The 17205-nt window shown below is 39.3% G+C and overlaps 1 protein-coding gene across 6 annotated transcripts in view; it reads left to right on the forward strand.

Moving 5' to 3' along the window:
* GHR (growth hormone receptor) overlaps positions 1-17205 on the forward strand; it is a 306706-nt gene that overhangs the window by 269649 nt on the left and 19852 nt on the right. For all 6 annotated transcript variants that reach the window (XM_077117078.1, XM_077117077.1, XM_077117076.1 and 3 more), the window contains exons 4-5: positions 9343-9472; positions 16846-17018. In XM_077117078.1, the coding sequence (XP_076973193.1) occupies positions 9343-9472; positions 16846-17018 (303 nt within the window). The remainder of the gene's footprint in view (positions 1-9342; positions 9473-16845; positions 17019-17205) is intronic.

The following is a 17205-nucleotide window of genomic DNA, read 5'->3' on the forward strand; positions in this document are numbered from 1 at the left end:
CATTTTGTTGTCTTTGACATCTCAAAACTATGCTAAACAGAGTACATTTAAAAAATAATGTACGGTGGCAATTCTGCTCCCTAAGTCAGTTGTTGAAAGCCGTAAGTCTGCATCTTTGAGACAATGTTCCTTTCTCCTTTACCAGCAGGCTGCACTATTGAAACTTACAGTATGTGTACAACTCTCTGTTTCCTGAGAGTGCTATACAAATGAGCCATAAATATATAGGCTGTATACAGTTAACCTCACCTGCCTGACTACATACATGTAAATACCTTTCCAAGAAACCACAAAGTTCAGTTGACTTGACATTCATTTTAAGTAACTGGAAATGCAGACTGTGCCTTTTTTAACTGGAAGTGCACACTACGCCTTTATTTGTGTCAATCCTAAAATTTTTAAAATGCACCAGGAATCCAATTTTAAATGCTTATTAGAGTTTAATTTAAAATGGTAATAAAGAAAGAAATGAACAGTTCAGCGAAGAACTTATGCCCTTATTCTCAACTCTAAGCCAGTACGTGCCTGAGCAGATTTCACAGTTCTGCCTTCCTCAATCCCACAGGGAATCATGAGGAAAATCAAATATAAAGGTAAACTCCTACATTCAGTGCAGTCCAATACAAAATATTTCATCATATTTTTTGCCTATTTCCATCACAATTTAAAAACTTTCTTGCCAGTAGCCTATACCATTTTAGGAACTGAGTATTTGCAGTTTCATCATCATTTGGCAATTCAATAGATTTAAAAGACAAGTCTACCAGTCTTTAAAATATACCATTTGACAATATATTATGTGTAAGGCAGTTCAGTTACTTTTGATGATAGTAACAAACCAGGACATTTACAGATTTCTTTTACTATATTTTGACAGGCCAACATCCTTCAAGCCATGACCTTTATTGCAAGGGGATTTAAGATACTCTTAGGTGGAAGAATTACTGAATTCCTGCAGCTCTTCAGACAGAACACTTTGGAAATAAGGGGTACTTTGGAGAAGGATGCTTGTCCTCAAAACAGAATTTCTGGAGAGAGGATGGACCCCAGCAAGTTAGGCAAAGGGCTCATTCCTCTCAACCTAATATTTACTGGGGACCTTTGGGGGGACAGGTTATACAAAATTCAGTCCACCACAACACAGAGCCTAGTCCGCAGGGAGCCCATAACAAGTTTCATTAAAATAGAAAGTAAAATTGAGTAATATAACTCAACCACCTCAGAACATTCCATTCACAGTGGCATTGGCTCAGAGCAGAAGAACTGTTAGATAGGGTATTTGTGAGAGATCCAGAACTCTCCAAATTCTAGTTCAGCATTCTTCCCATTTAATACACCTTCTCTCAAAAGAACCTTCCCAAGAAGCCAGTAAAGCTTCTGCTGGGACTCCAGAGTGCCCTGGTCACCAGAGAAAAGCATCAAGTAACAGTCTAAATGTTCCAGAGGTCCTCTTGGGACCCGCCCTTCTGGTATCCACATAAATCATCAGTAGCTCTTCTCCCCTATGAGCTTCCTTGTAGTTGAAGCGTTCTCTTTTGATTGTTTCCCAGGAAAACAAAGAAGGCCTTTGTCTGGAACTTGTTGCTTTTTAAAATTTTAATGGTAACTTTAATACTAGTATGCAATAATACAATAACGTCCTCCAGTTATCTAGAACTTATATAAGTCATGACTTTCTAGAACACAAACATAAAAAGTCACTTCTGAACAGTGAGGGGGAGGGAATAGCCATCACAATAGCACTGTAAGCATTTCAGACCTTTTGACTAGCACCAATGTACTTATAAGTACAAGTAACACAAAGGGGGAGATTTTAGACTTAGTAATGTATTTGTTCTTCTTAGTAGCAATGCTTAACAACCCATAATTTGTAGATCACAGAGAATTATGAAGATGGAAATAATAAATAATAAATACAAAAACAGCAAACACTTATATAATGCTCCTTCTGTACCAGACATTGTTCTAAGAGTTTTAGTTATATTAGCTTATTGAATCTTCAGTTTACAATTGAAGAAACCAAAGTACAGACAGGTTAAGTGACTTGCCCATGATTATACACAGGGTAAATGACAGGTGGAATTGGAACCAGGAGTCAGCCCTGGAAGCTATACTCTCAATGTTATCATAAGTGCGGTAGGTTCCATTAGTAGGCAAGGCATCTCTTGGGATTAAGAGCCCTCATTGTTTTTAATAAATTATGTCATTTCAAAGAAGGTATTATACATGAGTTTTAAAAAGTAGCAGCAAAAGCGTGACTATCACCAGGCAGGCGGTAAGAGTGCTTAGTACAGGGGCAGGAGGCTGACCCCTCCCAGTACCCCTATGCACAGTTATACCCTAATTCAATATGATTATGCGTAATCCCCATGCAAAATCTTAAGAAAGGTCAAATGGCTGATTTGGTAATTCAGAAAATCTTAAAACATTTTAGGCAAAAGAATTTCAAGAATAAATTTCAGTTAACTGAAAAATACAGTAGCTCTGTGAACCATCTCATAACCCATGCCAGATAAATTCAGTATCCTTGCCTTGCTTGGGGAGAATTGCACACTGACATTCATATTAATTTTTGGCCTTCATATAGGCAGATTAATTTACTGTACAGTATTTTTCCAAATTGAAGGTAGTGACCCATTAGTAAATCAATTTACTCAGCTGTGAGCAGCATCACTTATAAATTGAAATAGAATTGATCAGAGTGCCTTGACAGGCAGTATAAGTTAATATGGTTTTGAGATATTTTCATTTCGCTTATACACATATATATATTTTTTCTGAACACATACATAAATATGAACATATTGTGTCATGGTATAAACAATTATTTCTTCCTGAGGGTTCCAGAAAGCCGTAAGTGTGATGTTTAAAAGAACAGATTCTGGGCTAGACTGACTAGGTTTGGAATCAGTGCTCTGTAACTTATTGATCAAGTGAACTTAGGGTGTCTCTGTGCCTCCGTTTCTTTGTTTATGTAATGGTGTGAGAATGACAGTATCCACCTCATTCGGTAGTTATGAGAATCAAAGGAGTTAATTCCTAAGTTTCAAAGGAACTCCTTTCCTTTGAAAGACAGCGTCCTGCACGAGGGGAAGCGCATAAGTGTTAGTTGATATTATATAGTCATCCCATCTTTCATTCCTGTTCCTGCCTGAAAAACAGACCTGGAAAAACAAGCATGTTTAATGTGTAACTTCTTTCCATCATGGCAGGACTATATCTTCAGTTTTCCTCCCCTGACCAGGCTATCCTGGTCTTTGCAATTGTCATTGACTGGTGAAACATTCTCTTCTCTCATCAAAACTTTCAGAGTCATAACTGTCCTATTTTGCCTTATCCAAATAAAAGCCTAAGTACAAGGATGTTCTTCTATCACTGATATATTCAGTCACCCAAATATGTTACCCAAAGCCTGTGCAGATGTAGGCTAGAAAGTAGACTAGCTCTACTAGAATTGCCATCTCCTGTTTTTTATTTGTAGAAGGAACATTACAGTTTCACCAGACTTGGCCTGAACCTGTGTGCTTATGCAGTCCTCAAAACAAATGAAAGCTATTGCACTTGACAATAAGTATTTCCTCACTTTGGCTTATGTTCAGCAGTACCCATTCTTTATCCAGTGCAGGGTGACGGGACATGCTGTGACTGCTGCTCTTCTTGATTGACTGCATATTCAGATTGCTTAGCAGAACTCAGAGCCACAATGGGTCCAAATTCATTTGGTCCAATATGCCTCATGCTTTTCTTTCATTATGGTATTTCCCCTTTAATTTTTTTATCCACATATGACCACACATCCTGGTTTGGTCATAGAATTTCTTCCTTCATTTATGACTAAAATCACATATGAAGTTAATTTATATAGCCAATGAAATTATTTTTTTAGTGTGTCTTTGTAAAAGCTTTGGTTCAATGGACTTTTTAGATTTTTTTTTCCTTAATTACATTTAAGACTTTTGGGTCTTTTCTTCCTTTCTTTATTGGTTGTCTTCTGTGGCCCCAACTCAAAAGGATATTCTCAACTGGTTGTGTTAAATTACATAATGGTCAGACAAAAGGTTTTCTCTTTAAGTCCTCATCTCCACATAAGATATCTAAGTCCTCACCCTCTGCTGAGGGGTCATAACCTCTTCAGGACTCTTGACAGCAGATGGTTCGTGGGACATGGTTCAGTGGAGGTTCTACATTTAAGGACATAGGACCGTGGAGTACTTTCCACAACTCATCCTGGAGCTCTCTAAAGAACACTGCCATTTTCCTTCAAAGACTCTTTTCTCTCCTGTTTCCATCCCATTTCAATTCCTCCTCTTCTGCCTTCTCCCATAACCCAAGACCCTTAAGCCAACATTGCAGATTTGCGTGTGATTTTGTTTGGTCTTTGTTTCTCCTTTGTCATGAGTTGTGGAGGAAAAACATTTCTGTTTTTAAAAAAAAAAGTAAAGTAAGGTTTCAATAGATAACAGCTGAATGATGTCCTCCCTCTTTATACAGTCCAGAAAGATGGTCTTTTCTGAGGGGAGAAATGCTGGGCCATTGAGGAGGAAGCACACTGTAGCCTGCCTGCACAATCAGGCCAAATCGGTGTGGTTATTGGCAAGATAATGTGCTGCAGCTGGAAATGCCTCCCAGCAATCTCTGACAACATCCCTCTGATATTTTAGGTTTGCACTTGAATTTAGTAAAACTCCCTCAGACTTTCTAAACAATTTCAGCAGGAATATATGTTTAGCTTATTCTCAGTTAATTCTCATTGCCAGTTTATATTCCATCAGATGTTAGACTGGACTATCATTTACATGTACAATATTGTACCTGTATTTTAAGTATATCTTAATTCTCCAAGCGTTTGTCATAAAGCATTTTTATACTCATTTGAGTTGATTATTGATAGTCATATTCTCCACTTACTCTCCCAAACTAGGTTCACAGAGTGTACCCCAAGTGCTCACTCTTGCTACATAGCTATAAGAGGACTGATCAGGGAATCTGATGTTCTAGAAAGTCAAATTTCCAGTGCTTACATACAGCCTTATTTCTCGATATACATGGTTCTCAACCTGGGCTACACATCACAAGCACCTGGGGAACTTTAAAATATCTTAATACTTAGGATGCACCCCAAATCTCTCATACTAGGCCAAAGTTTGTATTTTTTAAAGCTCCCTGGTTGATTTCCATGTGCAACCACAGCTGAAACTTGTTGCTTTTATGGCTTGCCCGATTACTGATTTCCCTCCTAGGATCCTCTTGAGAAGCAAGAGAGAATTGTTTAACAGAAAGTTTTTTTTTTAGTGATGTCAAGTGCTTGTGTTGAAAACACACACATCAGTGTTATAACTCCACTACTGCTACCTACAACTGTTTAACCACGTGCAACTCATTTATCTAAACTACAGTTTCAGCTGTTTCAAAATGGAAATAACACTCACCTTCTAGAGTTGTTTTCAGTATCAGTTGAAATTACATATGTAAAGAGTTCAATGTAGTGCCTCCCATATAGTCATAATAATTGGAATAAATGTGTAGTTACAAGTCAAAATCCTCATTTTCAAATGAAGGCTTCAGAGAAGAAATGACAATGATTCTTAAATCTATTGTCAAGATTTTTGAGTGATGAGTACTGAGTAATATTTCTTCAGAATGTAGAACCACTTAAGTTGGGGCATTTCTCTTAGTGAAAATTAATTTAGAGTCAAAGGTGGGCTCTCTTGCCTATTTCAAAATTCTTTTCAGAGATGCTATAAATGGATGTCGACCTACCTTGTCTTTAGGTTTTTCTCCCAGCTTTAGGCTAAAAGAATCACAAGAGAGCAGGAAGTATTAATCATTCAGAAATAACTATCTCTTCATGGCTCACTAGAGCAAAGCTGAGGGTTGTGGCAGCCATTTGTTGTAGTCATGGTAATATTAATAAGCTTCTAATGAGAATTTTCAGGAAGAGAGGTGTTCATTTTAAGGTAGCTCCAGGTCTTGAAAAACCTAAGGATGGCACTAAGGAGCTGGACTTTAGGAATGTTGGACATTTTGGTAATAACAGCTGGAGCAGGAGATTACTGAGAATGAGCTAAGGAACCAATCGCACTACAGTTCTCCTTGCCTCCAAAAGAGAAGTTCATCAGTTTCTCAAACTCACTGTGATACATTCCATCTGCTGAGAAAAGTTCTTATATTATATTTGAACACTGGTTTCAAGTTCTGATATTTTGGATTCATTTATTCTACATCTACAGCATTCAAATATTTAGTAGTTGTTGTTCCCTACCCCTCCTCCAAATTAACCCACCAACAAATGGCCATGTATTTTGTATATTAACATTTGCTCACAATCTCTGATAAACAGGATTCAAGGCATGGCTCAATTGGGTTCTCTGCCTTACAGTCTCTTGTAAGGCTACAATTAAGATGGTGGGCCACAGTCTCATCTGAAGGCTGGACTGGGGAAGAATCTACTTCCACACTCACTTAAGTGGTTGTCATCAGGATTTAGTTCCTCAAGGGTTGTTAAACTACAGGCTTCTTGCTGGGTTTTGGCCAGAGGCTACCCTCAGTTCCTTGCCCCATTGGGTGTTCTGAGCTTGATAGCTTGCATCTTCAAAACAAGTAAGAGAGAAAGACTGCTAGCAAGATGGAAGTTACAATCTTTTACAGCCTAATCATGGGAGTGGCATCCCTCAACATTGTCGTATTCTGTTGGTTAGAAGCAATTTACTCAAGAGGGGAAAATACACAAGGCTGTGACTACCTTTGGAAACCAACTTAAAGACCATATGCCACAGAACTTACCAGCACATATTCAGCCAGAAAGAAAGAAATAAGGAAGTAGAAAAGGAGGGTAAAAGGAGATGGAAAGAAGTGAGGAAGGAGGAAGGGAGGGAGGAAGGAAGAACAGGCAAAGAAAGAAAAATAAAGACCAAAAAACTAGTTTTCCCATACTACATCTATATCAGAATTACATAGATGCACATACACTTCATCACTACCATGAATTTCCTATTTCTTATTTAAAATGAGAAGATGATATGAGATGTTCTATACATCTGGAGTTAAAAGGTAACAGAATAACCATGAGACTACTAAGCTTAAGTAAAATGTGTTTCAAATTAGTTGTTTTATTAAGTTTAGTTTTTCTTTTCTTTTCTCTTTGATGTTTGTGGGTTGAGTTCATTATTATTGCTATTACCTGGCAGGCACAGGGAATATAGCAACCTGAATGGGGTTTGCATTTGATGTTCTCTGGTTGCTACAGCTCAACTGCCAGAATTATACTTTGGTTCTATATTTTATTGTTAATGTTTGCATATATCATGTAATTGTAAAATTACCCCAGATGTTGTCCCTCACCCTTTCTCTTGACACCAAATGACTTGGGAAGATTAAGGCTAAATAGGGTCAGAGCCAAGGCTAGAACCGAAATCTCTCAATTTCTAATCCAGGAATTCTTCTTTTTACTGTCCATGCAAAAGAATAGTTAGAATATGCAATATTCTTCTCAAATGTGCAGTCATTAAAATGATTGTGGTTTAATTATATTTTAACAACCACTTATTTTCTGAAAGGACCTTAAATTAATGTTTTCAGTGCTTCAGGTAGTGAGAAAAGGACCTTTTGCAGTTACTTTTCTGTCTAATTGGTGCTAGCCTAGCAACACACACACACACACACACCTTTCCCACTGTATTCATTTGTAACAGTTCACACAGTCTCCTGCACTGCATTGCTCTAAGTACTAGCTGACCACACAGAGAAGGCCAACCTTATGCCCTTGGTGCTAGGAAAAATGCAAATTCTATCCATGCCCTGAAATTCCTATAAATCTCTTATTTCATACAAGAAAAGGAAATGTTTCTTATAACAGTATGACCGTAGAATTTTATCAGGAGGACTTTCTGCGGTTCCTAACCCATGTCCCAGTGCTAGGGCTGTATCTGCAACTGGGAGTTTCCTGAAGATTCACTAATTGTGGCCAGACGGTTTAGAGCAACAGATGTTCATAAATAAGGAAACATTTTCCAAGCCTGAGATTCTTCGCTGCATTAATATGGAAATTAGTGGAAGGGAAATGAAGTCCCCATATCCCAGTCCTATCATTTCTTCTTACCCTGATTATTTTTCTTCATAGGACGACCCCCTTCCCCACCCCACCCCCACTAGAATGGAAACTCCATGAGGACTGGAGATTTATCACTTTTGTCCACTGCGCTCTCTCTAGAACAGTGCCTGGAACAAAACAGATGTTTAGTGCCTGGCACAAAACTGATGTTTAATGAGTATTTGTTGAATGAATGTCTGAATGACGAGGTTGTTTAGAAGATTTTAACATCTAATTCCTTATGAGTTTGTTGCCAGAGGAAAAAGAGGCATGAACTTAGAATCAGGGGCCTTCTCTGTTTGCTTACTGTTTATTTTTACATTACTTCTGAAGTACTTATAAAGATACTTTAAGCTTGAGACCCTCCCTAATGCCCAAGAATGAAATTTTAGATTATGAAGCAAATATCTTAAATGTGCAACTGAATTAATGATTAATCAAACAAAGAGCAAAAAATGAATACTGAAAGAAACTTGACCATATCCAGAATGGCCATCAAAGTGAGGACAGCAAAGATTAAAATTAAGAAATCAGTTTTGCCTCAGACTTTGCCTGTTGCACATCTATATCTGCATATTTCATAGGTGTAGAGGAATTTTGGATAAGAACCTTGCTTTCTTCACTCTCCAAGTTAGAACTGATACTTGTGTGTGGCTGAGTTGCTTTAGAGTTGGCATCTGCATAATGACACTCAGCCCATGTGCGGACCCAGCCTAGAAGTGCATGGAAATTAACACCTCCAAGGCAGTCCTCCCTCACTGAGTGATGAGAGTGGTGGATACATGCCCCAGCCTCTCATACTTCTGTTCAACAATGGTGAGATGCGCTCCAGAGGCCCCATTGGGATGCACCCCAATAAGGCCAGTGTGGCACCCAGCCCAGTAAACACATGCTTTAGTAGCTCTTCCCTTCCCATTCTCCCCATTTCTTCCGGGGATCACCTTCAAAATAAACTGTCTATAGCCAAATCGTTGTCTGTAGTTTTGGTTTTTTAAATAGGTCCTAAAACTTAATGCTTGAAACCAAAGCAAAACTGTTCCTAGAGTCAAAAACTGATAAAGAAGTAACTGGCAAGCAACAAAGTCTGAATCTGTTACCCAGGCAAACAGCTCTTTGGACAGACACTGGTATCACCTCCTAAATATGGAATTTGCTGGCTTCATCTTTTTTTCACCTTTTTATAAATGCATATTTTGCTAGGACCACACATTATCCCCAAATTTCATTTCTTGCCTTCTCTTTTTATTCTACAGATTCTTCTGAGAAGCTCAAATTCACCAAGTGCCGTTCACCTGAACTGGAGACTTTTTCATGCCACTGGACAGATGAGGTTCTTCGCGATTCAAGGGGCTCAGGCACCATCCAGCTGTTCTACATTAGAAGGTGCAGGCTCCGTGACTTTCTGATTTTACCTCCATGGATTTTCTGAATGAAGTAAATGCATGAGTTGCATGCAGTAGTAGAAATAGAAGGGATTTATTTTGATGACCTAAATGTATTCATTCATTCATTTATTTAAAATTATTAAAGTCCTGACTATGCACTGAATGCTATGTTAGGCCCCCGGGATGCAGCACTGGACTAAGAAAAAGTAAAGTCCCTGGTCTCATGGAGGTTCCTTTTCAAGGTAGGGGGAGACAGATGATTAAAAAAATAAATAAATGAAATGACAGCTGGTAAGACAAATTATTAAGAAAAGTAAAAGCAGTAAAAGGATAACACTGTGTGCAAGTATGTGTGTGTACATGGCAGTGTGTGAGGAACTGAGTGTGAGAGGAAGTGTGTGTGTGTATGAATATGTGACTTTGCATGAATATGTGTATTTGTGGGTGAGAGGATGAATGGATGAAAGTCTGTGTGAGTGTGTAGGTCATGTGTGAGTGTGCATAAGTGTATATGAAAAAGTGAGTGGGTGAAATATAAGTGAGAGGGTGTGACTGTGTTAGCACGTGTGAGTATTGTGTGTGTGTAGGGGTTGGGTGATGTTTTAGGGGACAGTATTAGAGGAGGCCTCTCTAATGCGTTGACATTAGAATAGAGACCTAAATGAAGTGAGGTGAGTGAGGCCACATAACTATCTGGGGAAAGGGCTGTATAGGCAGAAGAAATTGCCAGTGCAAAGGCCCTGAGGCAGGACCAGGCTTGGTATGCTTGAGAAAAGCAAGGAGACAAGAATGGATGGCACAGGCTGTGAGATGGAAGACATGATATGAGAAGGGGTCAGAGTCTTACCCTCGGCTAGACCATTCCAAGCCTTGTAGGCCATGACAGGTCTTAGGAATTTACTCTGTCTGTGGGGAAAAGCCATTGGAATGTTTTGAAAAGATGTATGTTTTAAAAGAACTAATGTGGTTTCCATGTAGATAGAGAATAGACTATGTTTTTGTTACATTAGTTTTATTCTGTAAGGAATTGTAACACTTCCCCTCTTTTTTTTGCCAGTGGTCTTATAAAATAACAGGAGAAGAGTGAAAGGTAGACCTTTCAATATAATCACCTCCCAAATAGTTTATTTCTAACCACTCACCTGACGTTATTTCCCCTTCTGTTTACTTTTTCATTGGACTTTTTTACCTTTTTAAATTTTAGACTCAAACGCTCCACTAACGCCTCTTTTCCACCCCAACTCCAGGAAGCAAATTTAGTGAGGACCCTTTATCCTAAGCTCCTGTTGTTTATCAGCCCGAAGATAATGCTCTCTCCCCGACAGAGGACTGGGGGAAGGGAAGTAAGATATGGTGAACAGTTAAAGACATGGGCTTGGGGCCAATAAAGCTGCATCTCAGCCTGGCTCCAGCCCTCACTCACTAAATGATGCTGGAAAAATTTGTCATTCTGTCTACAAGTCAGCGTCCTCTACACAGTGGACATAAGAGTCCTTGCCTAATTGCTTCTTGTGAGGATTTTTTCAGTTACTGCATACACAACACTTAGCACAGTGCATAGCACACAGTAAGTACACTATTATAAAGGGTAGCTGTTATTCTTGGAGTGTAATAATTAAAAGTAATAATGATATGGCATTCCAATTTCTGGGCCCCCAAAGATGATTTTTGATTCCTTACTGCTTGTGATGCTTGGTAAACAGTAAGTCTATTTCTAATGCAAGGCTGGGCACTTAATTTGCAAATGACTAGTGCTTTAAGTTAGCAACCAGGACTGGGCTTACCACCTTCTAGGCAGGAAGAGAGAACCATTGGGTGTATGCCAGAGAGCACACAGAGAAGCATTGGGTGGGTACTGCATGTACTTTTTTTCTTTAAGGGTGACCCTACCTACAGCTAGGGGCCAGAACACAAAGCTGACTTGTCTGAGTACATTCAGACAGGAAGCTAATATGTTTAGAAACCCTTTTGAATATGTATTGAATTGATTACGTTACTTGTAAATGAGAGAGAGATTTAGTAACTGCAATTCTCAAGATTTTGCTTCAGCAACTCAGAGCCAGCTTCCTAAAACAAAACAAGTGAGTTATCCGTGCAGGCACAACTGACCAAACTGCACAGAGAATTAGCAAGAGTGACCTCTTGAGCTGGGCTACTTTATGAAAATAGGTTTTTTCCACCCTAATTTCACAAATTTTGACACTGAGTCAAAGATAAAGATATGAAAATATATATATCCAAAGATATCTTTCACAAATACATATTTGCTCCTTACTCTCATCCATCAAGGCCACATGGCTATGCCTTTAGGCCCCCTGCTGTGTACACCAGGCCTCCCAGCATCCCTAGTCCAGATTCAAGCTCTGGACTAACAGGGATGCTGCTGAAAGTGTGACCAGTTGGAGAGAAAATCTCAAACATTCAGAAGAATGTCATTAGGTTGTTCCCATGTGGAGACTGGGATCCTAGGACGAAAAAAAAAATCGTCACAACCTTAGGTACCCTAAGTGCAACCTCATAATTAAATGCCAACCAAAACTTTCAAAGTCAGTTTTTTGTCTTGTCTCTATAAAAATCTAACTGTTTTGAATATCCTAGCCAAATAGCAAAAGCCAACAGTCCAGTTTATCTGGGAAGGGCAGATTGAAGAGGCTAGGAGTACTAGGGTTGAGTGCACTGATTAGCATACAACCGTGTTAGACTTTTCATTGCCCACCTACGCAAAGGTCCCAGTACAGATCATTCTCTGAATCTTGCCATTGTTTCTTAGAATTCTGTTCCCAGGCTACACGTGGGACTGTAGAAACATGCCTCCCCATTCCTGACACACAAATAAAATGGGGACATTGTTTCATCCATAACCAAAGTCAGTGGAAAGGACTAGAGGAAAGGGTGGTGCCCCGATCTTTCAGGGCACCTGCCCCGAGGCCAGGCCTCGGTATCTAAATCATGTTGCATTTAAACACTTTCAGCTGTCAAAAGACAGCAGCGGCACAGGCTCAAAGGCAGTCACATGCTTTGCTTGGCTCTGCTCCCGACCAGGTGAACTGGCAGAAAAGGCAACGTCTGTGCATTTGGGCAGCCGATTTTGAATAGTTCTCTGCTGCCCCGGTGATGGAGACCCTGCCAAATTTAGGATCTGAATCTGGCGGAGACTCGGCGTGAATGCAAATCACAAAGCATGGTAAAAGGAGGCTCTGGGAAGCAAGCAGGGCTACTCTGCCCTCATCTCCTTGCCTGAAAATGCCTTGTTTCCAATGGAAGTAGGCTGGCGTACAAACACTCACCAAGGCTGTACCCCACCCCCCACCCCCACACACACACCTCTGCCATCCTGAACACAACTCTGTCCAATCTTGGACTTTTAAATTAAAAAGCCTTTTACTTTCCATGCAAGTTTGTGGGGAAAATTAGAAGGAAGAAAAGGCATTGTTTCTTTCCTTTTTTGTAAAAGAAGGGTTAAATTTTAAGCCTACAATTTTAGCATGAGCTGTACATGATGAAAACAGTTGCCCTTAAAACATAAATTATGTTGTATTTTTATTATTTCTTTTCTAATTGTTGGTTACCTTTAGATGGAAAGCTTTTCATTTCTTCTGTTTTTTATTAATAGTCCTTTCTATTGGTGTCACTCTTATTTCACAAAATAGTCTGGAAACAAATGTAAAATATTTAATTTGGGGGAGTGATAAGGAGAGAGTAATCTCCATTAAGTGTGGCCTCGGTCACCTGTATAGAAATCCAGCCAGCATTGGCAGCTGACAACATTTAGCTTTACCCAAGTCCTATTTTCTGGAAAACAGTGAAGATCAGAAATACCTCCCACCTTTGTCTTCCAACAAACAGCTGATGCAAAGAAAGTCCCTTCCCCATATGACATAGATAAGACTCACAGATGCCCCTTTGTTTATGACAAGACTAGACAGAGGCCCCCACATTCCCATTCTTTGCCTCATAAATGATCAGCTGAGCTTCATGAACTTACTGATGAATCAGAACAGAATGCTTGCTAATCAAACTTTGGTTACTCTCTCCTTCCTCCAGACCCATAAACTTTAAGGGTACCTCCCAGAAGATCGGATGTTTCAGCATAAAATAGTCTCACATCTACTGTCCGGTCATGCCAACTTTTCATCCTCCTTCCCTGCATTCGGTTCTTACCTCTCTATAAAAGAAAAATCTTTTTGATCTAACTCTTGAGACACTTGTAGACCCGATGGTCAGAGCATTCTCCAGATGGCAATAGTTCCCTCTCTCTGTTGCAATAAAACCTTTCTCCTTTTACAGTAATCCTTTCAAATAAACTCTCTGCTTACCAAGTCTGGATTTGTTGTTTTATATGACACAGCCAACGTACATTATCTGTTCTGTGAATCCATTTGGGGTTTTGTGTAAAGTTAATGGTTTACTAAATAAGTTTTAAATATTTATTTAGAATAAAATTCAACTTATGTTAAGGAGGAAGGAGGTGAGATTTGTGTTTTGCAAACCAAAAAAAAAAAACCATTATTAGATCCATCATGTTTAACTGCTTTAAATTGTTTGCTCGGTGAGACTAATGGATTTGGGATGATCTAAACAAGATTTTTCACGTAGTCCCCATGGAAACTAGGATGCTGACATGGTAAAACTGAGAAACTACGTTTTAAAATACAGCACAGCTATGCCCCCTATTCTCAGTCAGGACATGTGAGGTACTGTCCTACATCTTTGGAATATTTTAGTACTTGGAGTTTTCTAACTTTAATACTATCAGTTATCCTAAATGTATTTGCTATTTATATAAAAGTATCATTCTCTATGCAGTCTTGGTAAGCCATTCTCTTTCATGCACTCTTATTTAGTTTGAAAATCAAGACAGTATCAACCTTATTATACTTCAATGAACAACTCATCCCTAACTTTTTAAATCTTTTTCCTGATATTCTAAGTACACAAACACATACACATACACACAATTTATCCTTTCTTTTGCCCCTTACCCACATACTTTCCTCTTAGGGATGAATCTCCCTTTCTTCCAATGCATGCAACTTTTAAGAATCTCAAACTGAACTTAAGCAATAGTTCACTGTCTCAGACATTGGTGTCTCTGCCATTTTAATTCCAAGTTCTTTACAGCAGCTGATGAGCAGCTGTCTCAAGAACCCCCTGATATTGCACAAGTTTTCCCTGGTGCCAATCAGACCATCCTGAGAACAGCTTTAAAGAAGGGAAAGTGTGTCTTTGCCCAGCCTGTTGCCATTTCTTTCTATTCTCTGTCTTCCCCCAGCCTCCAGTGCCCCTATTGTCCACTGCTGCCCAGCACCCACTTTCTTCTTCTCAGGCAAAGAGTACATGACTTTTCATCCCCTATTCGTATCTGATAGGATAGTAAAAAATAAAGGGATAATGAGTACTCCACCCAAGTAGCCATTTTAATGGAAGAAAATTCTTCCCTGTCATTCCATTGCCACTTGCACCTCTTACCACACTCATGCCCATACTTCCTTACCTCAGTGTCTTTGCCTACTCTCTTTCCTCCCTTCCTCTACCTGTTGCCAGCTGTTAGATTTTTATTCATCCTTTAAAGTTACTAAGAACATCACCTCTACCTTGTAGCCCTCCATGATCAGTCAGAGCAATCATTCCCTCTTCTAAATTCTTGGGGATGCTTTATGAGTGCCATCTTTGAACCTTTAGCCCATGCAGCTGTGTAAACATTTTTTAGAGTCTTCCTCAGAGGTAGGATGCTTACTTTAGACATAGTGACCATATTTTACACATAATCTGTGCTTATTGACTATTAATGGAGTGAATGCAAGAGACCAAAAAAAAAAAAGTAATAGTAATTTCTGAGGCTTCTTCAGGCCTGAAAGTAGAGACCAAATCTTATTTACCATTACATCCCAATAGTACTAGTACATGGTATATAGTAGGCATTCAAAGAAGGATTGCCAAATTCATTCATTCATTCAATCAGTCACACAGATGACATTTTGGAAGACCCTATCATATACCATCATATAATCTGTTCTGTCCTTGCTGGGGTGGACTTCAATCTGAGCAGTAATTTGACTGAACTGCTTAATTGTTCAGGTTTCCATGGCAGGTGATCACGGAATTGCCTTTCCCAAAACTCTTGACTTACTTCTGGCATCTCCTTCCCATTCAATATGCAACGTGCTGTTCTTTTAAATCATCAGGGTCAATGATGTTTTCTGTAAAGAATAGGGTGGAGGGCGGGCCACGGCGGCTCAGCAGGTAAGAATGCTTGCCTGCCAAGCCCGAGGACCCGGGTTTGATTCCCAGTGCCTACCCATGTAAAGAAAAAAAAAAAGAATAGGGTGGAGATGCTAACACTATGGTGGAATATGGAGACATAGCTTTTCTGATGTATTTAGTGTCCCCTGTGTATCCCTCTGTCCTCCATGATTTATTTGTTTGTTCATTTGTTTTACCTGACCCAAAAATATATGAAAAGATGAATTCATTCTTTAATGACAAACCCAAAAAGGGAAAACATGGACTCAGTTCAGCTTATTTTTATTTTCCTTTCTTTTTGATACTGTAATTAAATGTTCTTTCCTTCTTACTAGTGGAAAATAAAAATACTTTCTAAATTTGGAAAGATTTTTAGATTTCTGGGCTCATGTCTTTTCCATCCCAGGGGAGGGGACAAAGACCATGATTGCCATGGTTCCTAAATATCACCTGGATGACCAGCACGTTTGAAATATTCTTGTAACTGTTTGTGTCATTAAGGGACATGATCCGGAGTATGGGAAGGAATTCAGGGCCTTGGGGAAATTCCCCAAGCATAGGACCTCCTTGGGGAAAGGGACACAGGATATAGTGCTTCAGTGTAGGGTATAGCTGATGTTGCACCTCAAGGTCACACAGACTATAGGGTCAGTCAGCCTGGAGCATGCCATTCAGTGCCTCAGTTTCTTCCACCTTGAGCTGGAAAAGTGCCCAGGTCAAAGGATTCCTTTTCTCTAGGAATCTCTATAGTTTGGGGGTTGACTCTCTGCAGTGTTTCAGTAAAGGAAAAAAAAAATTGACTTCCCTAAATCTCAGAACCCTCATGTGTAGACTTGGATCATAAATCACCTTCCACAGAAATTGCTTCATTTAGGAGATAACACTTCATATGCAGTAATGAACAGATGCTTTTACTATAGGCACACGTACCAAATGGTCACTTAATGGTCTTCAGACAATGATGGTATTGTCCGCAGATGCAATACTTCCTGGAAATGGCAACACTAAAATACGTCTTCACAAAATATTTGCTACAGTTTGTTAAATCTGACTTTCAAGCACTCACTTGGAATTAAGCTATAGCATGATTTGGGGAACAATTCATTCTTTTTTTACTTTCCATTTCAGGAACACTCAAGAATGGACTCAAGAATGGAAAGAATGCCCAGACTATGTCTCTGCTGGAGAAAACAGCTGTTACTTTAATTCATCTTATACCTCCATCTGGATACCCTACTGTATCAAGCTAACTAACAATGGTGGTACGGTGGATCAAAAGTGTTTTTCTGTTGAGGAAATAGGTAAATCACAGGTTTGTGTTTTACTTGACATGACTTTAGATTTAGTAAATGGGTAAGCCTGCATCCAAGCATCATCTTGTAGAAAGGCTATGTAATAGTGCTGTATAGGCACATGGACAGCAGTTTTACAGAAGATGTGACCAGCTGATGAGCAAGAAGAAAAGGGCAGGAGGGACTTAGATTGGCT

The sequence above is a fragment of the Tamandua tetradactyla genome, chromosome 9 (genome assembly GCF_023851605.1).
Source record: "Tamandua tetradactyla isolate mTamTet1 chromosome 9, mTamTet1.pri, whole genome shotgun sequence".
NCBI lineage: Eukaryota > Metazoa > Chordata > Mammalia > Pilosa > Myrmecophagidae > Tamandua > Tamandua tetradactyla.